This window comes from Pholis gunnellus (assembly GCF_910591455.1).
Source record: "Pholis gunnellus genome assembly, chromosome: 11".
Lineage (NCBI taxonomy): Eukaryota > Metazoa > Chordata > Actinopteri > Perciformes > Pholidae > Pholis > Pholis gunnellus.
The window spans coordinates 18,505,145-18,518,083 of record NC_136538.1 but is presented as its reverse complement, the minus strand read 5'-3'; the positions used below and the strand labels follow the sequence as shown (position 1 = coordinate 18,518,083).

At 38.8% G+C, this 12,939-nt stretch overlaps 1 protein-coding gene and 1 long non-coding RNA gene across 2 annotated transcripts; both read left to right on the top strand.

Moving 5' to 3' along the window:
• The first annotated feature begins 589 nt into the window (after positions 1 to 589).
• LOC306703441 lies at positions 590 to 2,451 on the top strand. The gene is made up of 4 exons (XR_013767290.1): positions 590 to 608; positions 1,452 to 1,662; positions 1,861 to 1,984; positions 2,402 to 2,451. It is a non-coding gene; the product is annotated as an uncharacterized lncRNA (long non-coding RNA).
• Positions 2,452 to 4,128: 1,677 nt separating this feature from the next.
• Positions 4,129 to 12,147, top strand: LOC306703439 (transmembrane protein 26-like; the record flags this gene model as incomplete). Its single annotated transcript, XM_079169417.1, has 6 exons — positions 4,129 to 4,313; positions 5,032 to 5,128; positions 5,339 to 5,428; positions 7,100 to 7,308; positions 7,533 to 7,612; positions 9,751 to 12,147. 6 exons carry the CDS (start codon positions 4,129 to 4,131, stop codon positions 10,041 to 10,043), a joined length of 954 nt encoding a protein of 317 aa, XP_079025543.1. The 3' UTR covers positions 10,044 to 12,147.
• Between the last annotated feature and the right edge of the window lie 792 nt (positions 12,148 to 12,939).

Genomic DNA, 12,939 nt, shown 5'->3' with positions numbered 1-12,939 from the left:
CCCGTGACCTGTACTGTTTAAAGAAAGTTTATATTTGGGAAACAATCCACTCGTGTTGTTTCAAACATGGCTTTAAAGCAGGCGCAGCTGCCATACAATTAAATGACTAAACAAAGGAGGAATGGGTTCTGTGGTTTCTCCTTAAAAGGAGCCCTCTTTTGGAAAATACGAGTTATATCCACTGAGCTGTGTGAAAACATTTTTATAATTCCTAAAAATAGATCGACAAACACATGGAGCGATGGCTGCTAATTTTAATAACACCTCTTCAGTATCCCCCCTCCTCTCCACAGTGGGCTGAGCCAATTGTCTACTAGCATAAATGTCAGGTTGACTAATAAAAGGTGCGACTCCCAGAGTTGCTTTGCTCGGCTCCATCTGGAAGCTGTGGTGTTGAGTGCCACCTGTTGGGATACAACAGTAATGACACCGAGCTGGTGGCAGCTGTATTAAACAAGATTACAAAGGTTAATTTACTGTGTAACATAATAGTCAAGTTATTAATTAGCCCGTCTGGAGAGAGGTGTGGCTGTTGGTCACAAGCTACTGATAAAAGCTGCACTGGAGCTGTGGCTTTATGCACGTTCAAAGGCAGGCAGTGGTGGGAAGTAAGTACATTTACTCAAGTACTGTACAATTTTGAGGTAATTTACTTGAATATTAAATTTGTAGCTACTTTATACTTGAACTTCACTACATTTCAGAGGGACATATTGCTTTAGATACTTCGCAGATTTAGCTTCATAATACAAAATATAATGAACAATAAATGATAAAGTTATTATAGACTTTGATCCTCAGGGGTAAATTCACAAGCTACCCAACAGTATATACGGTAATTAAAAGTAGCTCTACCTTTACCAGCTGCAACATTAAAGTGATTTACACATTCATGTATCAATAATTATAATACCATCATTTAATATACATTTTTTCTGAAATGGGCCATTCTGGATAATGAGTACTTTTAATCTCTGCGCTTTAAGGATTTTGATGCTAATACTTTTGCATTATAAATTTGAATGCATGCATTATGTAATAATAGTAAAAGGCGTGACTACTTCTTCCACTACTGAGGGCAGGCTGCAGTTTTGAATACAACCTGAAATGCCTCTAATCATCTTTTAATATGACTATTTTAATGCTTTAAACGTCAATGTTTCACTTGAATTTTCTTCTTATCTGGGTGAAAAAAAACCAGCTGTTCAGGCATGCAACACTTAAACTGTTAACTGAAATCCAAACAAATAAAAATCTCTGAGCGTTTGCTGATTTGTAAGGCAGGACGACTCAACACATCTATTGAAGAGAAAATTATCAGTAAAATGTGCACAATGCTGAAGAGAATGTAGGGGTATGAATGCCATTCAAAATAAAAGACATTGCATAACTCTTCCTCTCTGCACCACACTGCATTAACCAAACTTTTCTAACTACCTTGCCTTCATTAGGGAACTACCTGAGATGTCAACGTCAATAAACTGAGACAGCCGAAAGCATTTGGCTAATTAAACGTAATGTACTGGTCTAGAAATCAGTGGGCAACACCAGGCCTGGGGTATGATGTTGCATGGCCTTTCTGTCTCAGTCAACAAAGGAGTGCTTGTTTCCCTTTATGACTGACTCTCACTCTGTGACGGAGTAAGTTGCTGTTGTCAAGAGGTAACACTCAACTAAAATTGGTTTGATTTTTGATTCAGTGCAACTTTTTTGTTTATTCTAGACTTCAATGACTTGGAAACAAGAAAACGGGATTAAAACATCTGGGACATGTTTCACAAATACACAAGTGGTTTCTTAAAAAACTCAACCTGCAACGTTTTTTGAAGCAGGATGTAATATTTCTTCCCCTGCATACAGCTGGATACTCTCTCTCCTCCTTGTTTCACTGTCTGAAACTCTCATTGTCATGTCACGTGATGCAAACCAAGAAGATGACAGACACTTTGGAACAAAGACAGGAAAAGTCTGTCTCCTTTCCAAGGTCAGAGGCCTTTCTACTGTTTCCTCTCTCCTACACTGGCTGGCCAGATTGATTTTAGTAGAAATCTACTCAATATTCTGCCAAGTTTTCGATTAACCGGTGCATTGTTTGATGCAATACAGTTCATTATATAGTTTCATCAAAGTCATTTTTGTGTTCACAGTTGTTTCTGTTGGCACTGATATTCCAATGTAGGATGCTGTTGCTTTACCATCTTTCTACCACTAGATGACAGTATACCTGTATTTAAACCAAAGATTTAGTCATATTTACCTGTGCCTTTGTTAATTATCTAGGTTATTGATACAGTTGTATTTAATGCTGATTATTTAATCTGATATTTGATGTTTATGGTAAATTTGCAACCTAGTTGTATACATCATGTATTTACTTGTTATGTGTGTGTCACTTCCCAAGGTTCCATTAACTTTGAGGCATTTGTGCCAAGCAACAAATCAACATCAGCGTTACTACGGGGAATATGTATACATCTTTCAGGTAAGTCCACTTAGAAAACTCTTCTTCATAAATGATATTGTAGGTGACATACTTTACATTTGAGTCTGAATGCTTTTCTTGGTTGCATTCACAGCTGGTTCAGTAGACTTAAAGACAGCAGTAGCAAAGCTGTTTCTTTTAAACTGTGACTTTTGCTCTAACTTTGCCTTGTTGCCTCCTTTATTTACATCACCTTGAGTGTCTTGGATGTCACCAAAGATTGGATCAGAAACGATTTTGAGTTTCTGCATTATTGTTTTCATGTTTGCTGGCACATTGAGTTCATCTAAATATTGCAATTCCTCCATAGCGTTGCAACACTCGTACACACAATGCATCTTCTGCTTTAACAGCAGGCCATCCAATGATTTTGTCCCCATAGGCAGCTGTGACCTTTATTTCATTTCCAAAATGTTTTCCAAGAAGGTCTTTGGCCACAGCATAACCTCTTTCTGGAGCCATGTGCTGGCAGCGATGCACCAGATCTCTAGGCTGCTCCCTAGTGAATTGCTCCAGATAATACAAACAGTCTCCTCTGTTGTTTGCTTCAGCTTCCACACATTGTTCAGAAGCTCTGATGAATGATTTCATTTTTGAGGATCTCCATCGAAAATAGGATTTTTTCTGTGGTAGAAACAGAGTTACTTCATTTTGTCTTTGTAACAGACTGTAGAGATCTCCAGGTACTAGAGGATTGCCGTGGGATTGTGTTGCTGGCTGGCCACCAAGATTTAAATCTGATTGATGTGATTTTATTTGATCAGATGTTTGCCAATTGAAGTTTGTCTGAATAGCAAAATGTTTGCTTTCATATTTGTCCGCTTCCATTGTTTTTTCCCACTGTTGACTTAGCGTTGGTAGACCATGAATATTTCAGCTGAGATGATTATTTTTGCTGTGGTTTGTATTGTTCAGAATGAGGATTAAGTGTTGCTTTTAAAAAAAATAGGATTCCATTCCATCCGAATGTGCATTTAAAACACTGTCATGGTGCTAATGTTGCTGTATTTGCTGCTATTTCAGTGTCATTATCGAGTTGCTCGTTTTTGCAGCCTTTTCTGCCTCAGGTTGAAGCCGTGCAGATGATGTAGACTTGTTGCTTTTTGAGACATTGCTTTTTTGACCTGAGCATTTGTTGGAAGCATTGGATTCAACATTTCAAATGTTTGTCCTGAGGCTCCACATCAACGTTTCATGTTTTTATTTTGCTTCACCAAAGAGAACATTACATTTTTAAATTCACATCTTTTGCATATCTTTTCCATCAAATGAACAATTATCTCTTTGAGATTGTGTCCTTTTTGAAATTTCACCTTTCTTTGTTTTTGCAAGTTGACAATTTTTTAGTGACGTCCCCATGTTGTCATTCATAAATCATTGAATAATTCTGAATGCTGTTATGAGACACCTCGGTTTATCATGTATAACTGAGCCACTGAGTCCAGCAGTGCCTCTCTATCGTCGTCCCCTGTCAGGTAGAACTGGACGGGATTCCCCTTGTGGGCGTGGCTTACACTTTGGGGACTGAAGAGTTTTTTTCCCCCCTCACTGTTGAAGCGGCAACCACTGGCTTTCTGGGATCTTAACTTTTCAGGAATAACGGGGACATCTGCAGTGCACGATACTGACCTTCAACCAGCAGCAAGATGTTCAAGTTTATATGTGCGATTACAACCAGAGCGTTGTTTCTCCTCGTCTCTCTGATCAGCGTCTGGAGGGTGACATACGTGAAGCAGGATCTCTACTACTGGCTCCTCACTATCCTCTTTCTGCCGCTTGTCGTTGAAATGATAATAACGCTCAGGAGTCGAAAGGGACAAGATTATAAATGGTAAGACGAGCAGCATGCATGTTTGTAAATTATATAGCTTTTATGCTGAGGGTGCAACTTTACTGGAACTTAGTGTATGTTTTTTTGTGTAAAACTAAACTTAACAACCTGCGTTGAAGATATTTTCTATGCTGAATAGATTTAGAGAACAATGCATGGGTATTTTAAGCTTTTGTCATCTTCCCCGTTTTTATCCCTTCCCCCACCGCCCTAAGTTCTCTGCATCCTGCTTGTCCCACTGCTGCTATTGTTTAACCGGTCCTGGGACGGTGACGATGGGTGGTACCCCTTAACAGCCTCAATGTTTGTTTTTTTGTTGAACATTGAATGACAGCAGATATTTGTATTCAACACACAATAATAATAAAAAAAAGATGAATATATATAATTATAAAAAAACACATCTTCAAACGTCAACAGTCTGAAACCCAAAGATATTGTATTTAACTTTACATAAGACAGACAAATTCAGCAAATCTTCATATTTCAAAACTAGATCCAGAACATTTTGCTTGGAAAATGGTAAAATAATTAGTCAATTGACTAATTGACTAATCGTTTCAACCCTAAACAATTGTAATATTTAAAACCAGGTTTTAACATTTTATAAATTCCTGGTGTGGGACTTTTTAATACAAGAATGAGGTTTGTTTTCCATCTTTTTCCCCATGCGTCTTTATGAAGTTGTGTTGATGATGGTCTTTTGTTTGTCTTGCAGGTTTTCTCCGGCTATCTTTCTGTTTCTCATCAGTATTATTCCCTCCATTTGGATCCTGGAGCTCCACCACCAGCAGGACAAAGCCACCGCCCCTAAGGTACTCCACGGCAGAAACAAAAATACAATGTGTGTTTTAAAAAACCCAAACAGTTCTAATGCTTTCTATACATGTAATCTATTGACAGATGTTGGTGGGTGTAGCTACAGTTTTATTCATAATCTACATTTGCTTTTAAACTTTTCATTTTTAACTGGGGGGAAAGTACAAGCACTCTGTCTGTATAAAGCCTCTTTCAACGGTTTTCAGTGTAAAAAGCTCGACTCCTGGGAGAATTTGCGTGAGATGATCACTCTGAACAAGACCCAGGGAAACCTCACCGACCAGAGCTACCTGAACGTAAGAGTGGCACACTGAAAGAATCATAAAACATCACTTGCCTCGTATAGGCTACTAGAACATACTCTATACTCTAAGAAGTTTATTTTTATTTTTTTTGATGATGTATTTCTTGCGGACTGGATTATGCACGATATATAGGTTAATGTCATCAACTAAGAGCTCCTAAATGAAGCAACAGACAAGAGTAGTTGAGTTCGTCAAAGAATTGCTTACTGTTGAACTATTACTTCAATGTGGAAATCGTTCCAATCTTCTTAAGAATGTTGCTGATTGTTCTGATGAATAGCAGAGTGCTTGAAATGTCACTCATAATGACACACTGTCTGTGGTGGGAGCTTCCTGTTTGCAGACTTTCATGACTCAAACAAAAAGACAGTTGTTATCCCTCTTTTTTAGTCACCTAAGATATTTAGGTGTTCTTTTTTTGTACCTGATTGAAGATGATTGGTAAACTAATTGACTAATGCTTTTAAAAGGACACATTTTGCTTGCAAATAGTATAATTTTGTGTTTGTGTGAGGTGGTTATCTAAATCCTAAATCTGATGACAAACCAGCACAGGGGCAATACGGGATCCTTGAAGAGAGTTACTCTCTTAGAAGTGGGGCTTCGGTCAGATTCCCCGATTGCCAGTTTGGAAGGAATGCAGAAGAGAAAAACATTAATTAAACATTAATAGATTTGAAAGATGCAGCCCCAGAGTTCAAACAATTCAGAAAGAATCCACCAGTGGGAGAAAGAAAGGATCTTCCTACAAACACAGGACTGGATTAGTTTTCTTGTGATGTATTAAAAAGCTATGAGTCATCTTTGCACTGGATTCAGCAAGGCAATTATGTAAAGTAGCAAGACTTGATAGGTTACCAGTCTTTAAAAAAAGACTGAATATCACTAGAGTATAGGAATGATAAGACACGGATTACCCTCAAAGCAGCATGTAGATGAAGAATAAAGGACGTCCAAGAATTGATCCTTGAGGAACTTCACAGGTCAGAGGAACCAGAAATACACACAAAGAACTTGCAAAGTCATAAATAGGGAGAAAAACACTCTTAGATAAATTGGTTAAATAGTATATGTCAACAGTTCAATAGACTCATTTACATTAAGAACAACACAAATGTAACGTTCACTGATGTGACTGCAACAGAAGAGCCGTCTTTTTGCTTTGCTTCAGATGAAGAGAGAGATCTGAGAATAAACCTGAGGATGCAAGATGTAGAGCAGCATTCATAGTAATAGTAGACAATAATCGTAAGAGGGGAGCATTACAATGTCTTCTATAAATAACAGATAGACCATCACCACACCCTGTAGTCCTGGAGAATTAGAAAGCCCAGAGACACACCTCATAAAGATGTGTGAATGTCTCAGCTCTTTACTGTGTTTCAATTAGAAAAACAAAGTCCACATTGCGCAACATAATGGAGTCATTAAAGGACAATTCAGAAAAAATATTTTTCACAATGAATTCATGCTACTGACAAGTATTGTCTTTGGCCTGATTTAGCTTATTTCCCGATTTCAGTTATAACAGGGATATAAATCTAAAAGTCTACAATAACATCTGACAGAAACTGGCAGCATCACATGAGCTGAGAGCCAGCTTCATGCAAACCATTACGTTTCTGACAGAGAAATAACTCTCAATCTCTCCTCCTTTTCCAGAATTTAAACCAGGCGTTATCGACTGTCTGTTCCAACGAATGGATCCTGTTTCTTCATCAGACCCTGCTCCTCCTCCTCATCGTGGGGAAGTGGCTCCTCCCACTGGGAGGCGGAGTCACGCGTGATGAGCTCTCGCAGCTTCTCCTAATTTTTGTTGGCACTGCAGCAGACATCCTCGAATTCACTAGTGAGACGCTGTCGGATGTCAAGTGGGTGGCCAATCATGCATTGCATATAAGTATGTTCACACATATGTACAAACAATAGACACAAAGGAAGGAAACGTAAGCATTTTTAAGGCAAGCTTACATAATCTGTGTCCTCAAATCATGACATTACATCAATGCATTAACTAGTAAAAGCAGCTTCCCATTGACATGTATTAAGACTATAGGGACTGACTTTGACTGTATTTTCTATTTGTCTTTTCCAGAGAGAACAGTCCTCAGCTGGTCTACATCGTCTTATCTGTATGGACTTGGAGTATGCTGCAGTTCCCCCTACATGTGGCTGGTCAGTGTGTGTTTGTGTCTTAAACAAATAACTTTGCTGCTTATCAAGCAGTTATAGCCGTGCACTGCTGTACATGACCTCCTCTCAGTGTGGGACAATCCAAACAACATGTTTAGTCAGCAGCGTACAGGCCAGTGCTGTATGTAACAGTGAAAAGCAGTTCAGCTCCTCTGTCTGCTGCTTTGTCAAATTATTAACCCCAAAATCTGTTTTCACTTTGCAAGCCATGGTAATGTCCCTACTTTCAGACATGTACTTCTTAAAAAACAGTAACAGCAAGAGTGTATTTTAGGAGTTTGTATAAATGTTAACAGTCTTTAGGGCGGAAATCCAGTCTCACACGTCTATCACATGAATAGCTTTGGACCGACAAAGTCTCCTGATCTGAACTTAAAATAAGAGGAATCGGCCATTATCAGGCACGGCCCAACGAGCAGATGTCTTTCAGCAACTTACACGCTGATCAGAGAAAAGGATGTAAACCCGCCTTCTAAAATCTGAGGGAACAAAGGATGGTGTTTCATTAAAGACAGAAAGAAAGAACATTATAACGTGATTAGAAACAGCGTTGCTTTGTTCTCGGAAAGGACAACCCCAGCAATGATCTCAATTATTCATAACCCAACATTAAATAATTTACAAAAGGATGTTAAGGTTCTTCATAGTGATACGTTCATGTGTAGCTTTACCATCATAATGTATTTAGAGCACTCAGCGCTTGAATGCAAAGTTTTCTGTTGTGTTCACAAAGGAAGCTGCTTTTCCTTCAGTTCGTGTTTGTGTCCGCCCACATAGCGTAGTGTGTCTTTTTGTGAGTTAGTGCAGTCATGTCCAGTATGTTTGCATGCCGTGTAAACACAAGGTGTTGCAGACAGATGCAACATGTTCATCAGGGATGGAAGGAGTACTAAAATATTGTACTAAAGTTAGTTTAATGAAATCTATTGAAGGAAAAGTAAATTGTGTAAATATGTACTTAAAGGGATTGAAATGAACGAGAAAAGAGGAAAAAATCAAACAATTAAATGAAAATGTCAATATAATATATATATAAATATAAACTCTACGACAGGAGCAACAAGCATTATCAATTTACATCAATTAAATAACCTGACTTTTGTTATAGAATAAACTAGAAACCATCAAAACAGCCGTGATGCAAAGTCAGGCCAGGGGCGTGAAATGGGGAAGGGGGGCCATTTCTTCCTACATCCTTTGTCCTGCATGTTTGCTCGGACCACAACCATCTTCAAACTCGTTATTTATTTTGATCTCAACTAAACACCTGTAAAGTTTAGAGTATGCATCTTGCACGGTTGTGACTCTATCTCGTGACAAAATCTGTCCACAGACATTAACACATGGCAAAGTACTCAAAACCGCTTCTGTCATAGTTCCGCTACGTTATCTCCACAAACACGTTCTGCCACAATGACAAACACACAGACTCACAAAGTGATTACAATACCAGCCACACACTGTCTGCTGGTAAACATAACCAAGGCAGACACAACACAGGTTTGTAGCGAGCAATAAACAAGATAAACTCCACCCTTCACTCCTCAAATCCTCCAAAAAAGGTTTCGACTGAATGAAGCTCTGCAGTCACATCAGCGATTATTGTCACAAACAACAGAAAGTCACCTGCAGGATCCACCTTAAGCATTATTGGTCACTTAGGGCGCCGCTGGCGTTTGATTGAATTGTTGTACATTTTTTGTGCAATTCGCTAACCGCTAAATTCCTCGCATCCCCACTCTGCCAGTGAGCTCAAACTACAACATGCATCATTTCCAGAGAGTCAAATCTGTGGAGCTCTTATCACTTTTTCGTGGGACTTTTGTGCTCTGTAATGGATGCAACTTGATGCAACTAATCAGGCTACAATACTTAGAAATATACAAAAAAAACCTTCACATTATAAAGAGTAAATCTAATTTGTTAGTCCCACCCCTGATGGCTCTACATCCGATGTTCAAAGTTCATTTTTGACTTTGGAAACAGCAGTTGAGAATAGTTAGGTCCATTTAGAAGCAGGTTAAATCAGGTTAAAACCACTAAACAAAGAAATCGATACAACAGACTGTTACTTTGACTCTGAGGTCCTGTTTTTTGTTTGTCTCCCCATTTTTAAAAAGTGGTGAACTCCAAGCCAGCCAATGAGGGTGAGCAGGAGGCCGGCGAGGCGTCCCTGTGTTCTAAGTACAGAACGGACATCTGGAGCATCGTGGAGGCCTTGTTTATCCAAGACGGGCCTTTCCTGGTGGTCAGGCTCACCGTCATGACCTACTTCGACGTCTTCCACCAAATGCTGGTGTTCTTCTCTGTTAAGAACTTCCTGGTGGTCATACTGAACTTGTACAGGTTGGTTGTTATATGCCAGGACTCGCGCAGTAGAGCCGGTCGGGGCAGCGCCGTCCCATGTGTTTGACGAGTCATCTCACGGGGGAATCAGGGAGACGGAGAGATGTTGCACTTACAATTGCAAAAGAATAAAGTTGCCAAGTTGTCATTACGCCCTAGACTGCTCAGCATCTGACTTCACAGCTCCTGACGGAGAGATGTTGCACTTACACCTGTACAGTTACTTCAGACTGGTAAGAACTGCAATTGGAGCAGGAAGAGAAGGAAATGCTTGCTTTCTGTTTTCTTCTCACAATGTATTAACTCTCTGGGATCATGGTGTTGTGAATAATTAACGTTGTTGTGAGCAGAAAACTGTGAACAACCATTTTCTTACACTTGCAGAAGGATAAAGTTGCCAAGTTGTCATTACGCCCTTGACTGCTCAGCATCTGACCTCACAGCTCATACTTAACCTCAGTGACATTTCAGTCCCTCTGTACCAAACCTCGGTCAACTCAGTTAAAACACCACCATGTATTCAGTGATGTGACTATGTGTGCATGAGCTTACTGGGTTAAAACCTGGTTTTAGTTGTGTATGAAAAGGCCTTGTTGTTCTTGTTGGTATGACATTAAAATAATAGACATCAGGCAAACATCATGGAGGAGCCACAGAGGAAAAGAAGGATGCAGAGCAAAACAGGAAAAAGGTCAAATCAAATCAGTTTTATTTAATATTTACGACACCTTTTCCTTATCCTTTTCGACCCTCGCTTCAGATAAAGAAGAAAATAAAAAACTGATAAAAAGGTGTGGGGGTCCAAGTAAAAACTAAATATCACATGTCCACAATACTTAGCCTGTCAGCACAAAAACAAACAAATGTGGTCCCAAAGCACCACGTGTGCCAGCACCTACAGTAAGTGAAGCCAGGCTGCTGTTTCGGTGACATTCTGCATAGCGTCTTGTTGAGCGGAAGTGAGCCCAGGGACAACAGGAAGACAGGAAGTTAGAGAGATATACTGGATCACATAAAGGCATAGGCCCAATCCTAATTTAGGATTGTCCCACTGTCAAATCTCTCGCAGACATTTTGAAACCCTTTATGAACCCTTTCCGTAAATCTGCATTGCTGTAGACTTTGCCCAAGGGAATTACCCACAATGCATAGCAATGTGATGCTAAACAGGGGTTATTAGTGGAAGCATGGAAACTTAAAAAAAGGTAAACAAAGAGGACGGCACATGTGTGTTCAGCCTGGAATATTACATTTACTCAGAAACATTAAGGAATAAAGATTGAACATAAAAAAACATGAAATCAGAGGAATGAAGCAAAGATTATATTACACAGATTAATTCATCAAACAATTCATTTTGTCATTGAAGTTTTTTTGACAAAAACAAGTTGATAGATCATTTAAAATGACCTCTCATCTTGTGAGAGCCTGGAAGACGTTTAAATCATGGAGCAAACTAAAATTAGTAACCTCTATTGGACATAATATTTGTTGACGTTGTCCGATTCGTATTTCAAGCCCTTACAGTTTCTCACACTCAACCATTGAGCAGTTGACGTCAGTTAGTCTCTGAGGGTTCAGGGTTTAAAGCCTTTGGGGGACATTGGGATAGGACCATGAAGTGTTGCTGGAAGCTGAGATCGAGGGAGAGCAAATTCCTTGGCTTGCAGACAGGAAGTTAAAACATTTAATTTAAGAAAAAGGAGAGACATGTTATTCACAAGTCAAAATGTCATCAAATGTACGATCTTAAATGTATTCTATCCTTACTGTTACTGTTGGCCTGCTTTGACTGAGGGTTGTATCTCTGTGACATGCAAGAAACTGCAATAGCCCTAAAAATAAAGTGACTGAAGGCACTTAAAGTTGCACTCAGGTGATCAACTCAGTTTGAGTTGTATTTGCTTCTTGCTCTTGAAAGCTATTCTTTACTGTTTGCTTTATAATGCCAAAGAATCAGTATTATAACTCCCTGGTTTATGTGAACACAACCTCAGCTCAAAATGTGCACTTTGACTCGTATAATTGTTTTTCTCGAGTTATCTTTTGTATTTTTTCGTATCCAAGATAGTATAATAGCAAATGTCGTCATGCAGTTCTTTTTTTACCATGTTATAGTCATTGCTATATGTTAATGTACTTGTCCTGATACAGCACAAATAAAACAATACAAACCATTATCAGTTGTCTTATATTTATTTATCATTATTTAGAAAAGATGTCGCTTATGTAAACAGGCAAAAACACAAATACATACTCATTCTCTAATCTCCTCTCTCAAAGAATAAATGATGTGAGCATGACGCCTAAAACAAGAGTTCACCTCACAGTAGCTATATCTCAATAATAAAATGAAAATCCATTCTGCTGGTAGTGTTGTCTACATCCACAGACACAGACTACTGTCTCCCCACGGTGGACATCAGAGTAATAACACCCACATTTATTTATTGAATGAGTGACAGACTTTATTCACATCATTTTAACACCAAGTGGTTTTGTCCTGTTTGGAAACATCTGCATGTTTTACATTTCTCCACACTTTTATCACAAGACAAGAAACTTCATTGATCCTGTGCAAGCACTACAAATGAAAAAAAAAGCCACTAACCACTATGTAATCCAACATAAATACAAACTATAAAATGTATTGTGACAAATAAAATAAAAATAAAGTGTAGTGACCCTGTTGCTTATCAAATAAAGTCCACCACGGTTGCTGATTGCTTGTTTCTACGCGTGCCATAAATAACGAAGTCCAGTGTCCAACATAGGCATTTTATTTCTCACATAAACATACGACAACCACTTTCTCTGTCATAATCCATTTCCTCAACATAGACTAAAGACATCATAACATTAACATTCATTTATATCGCACGGTCAAAAAGCTCCTGTCCACTCAGCAACACCTGTATCAAGTGACCCTCCTGATTATATTTACCTGTGGCCAAATTGACAGC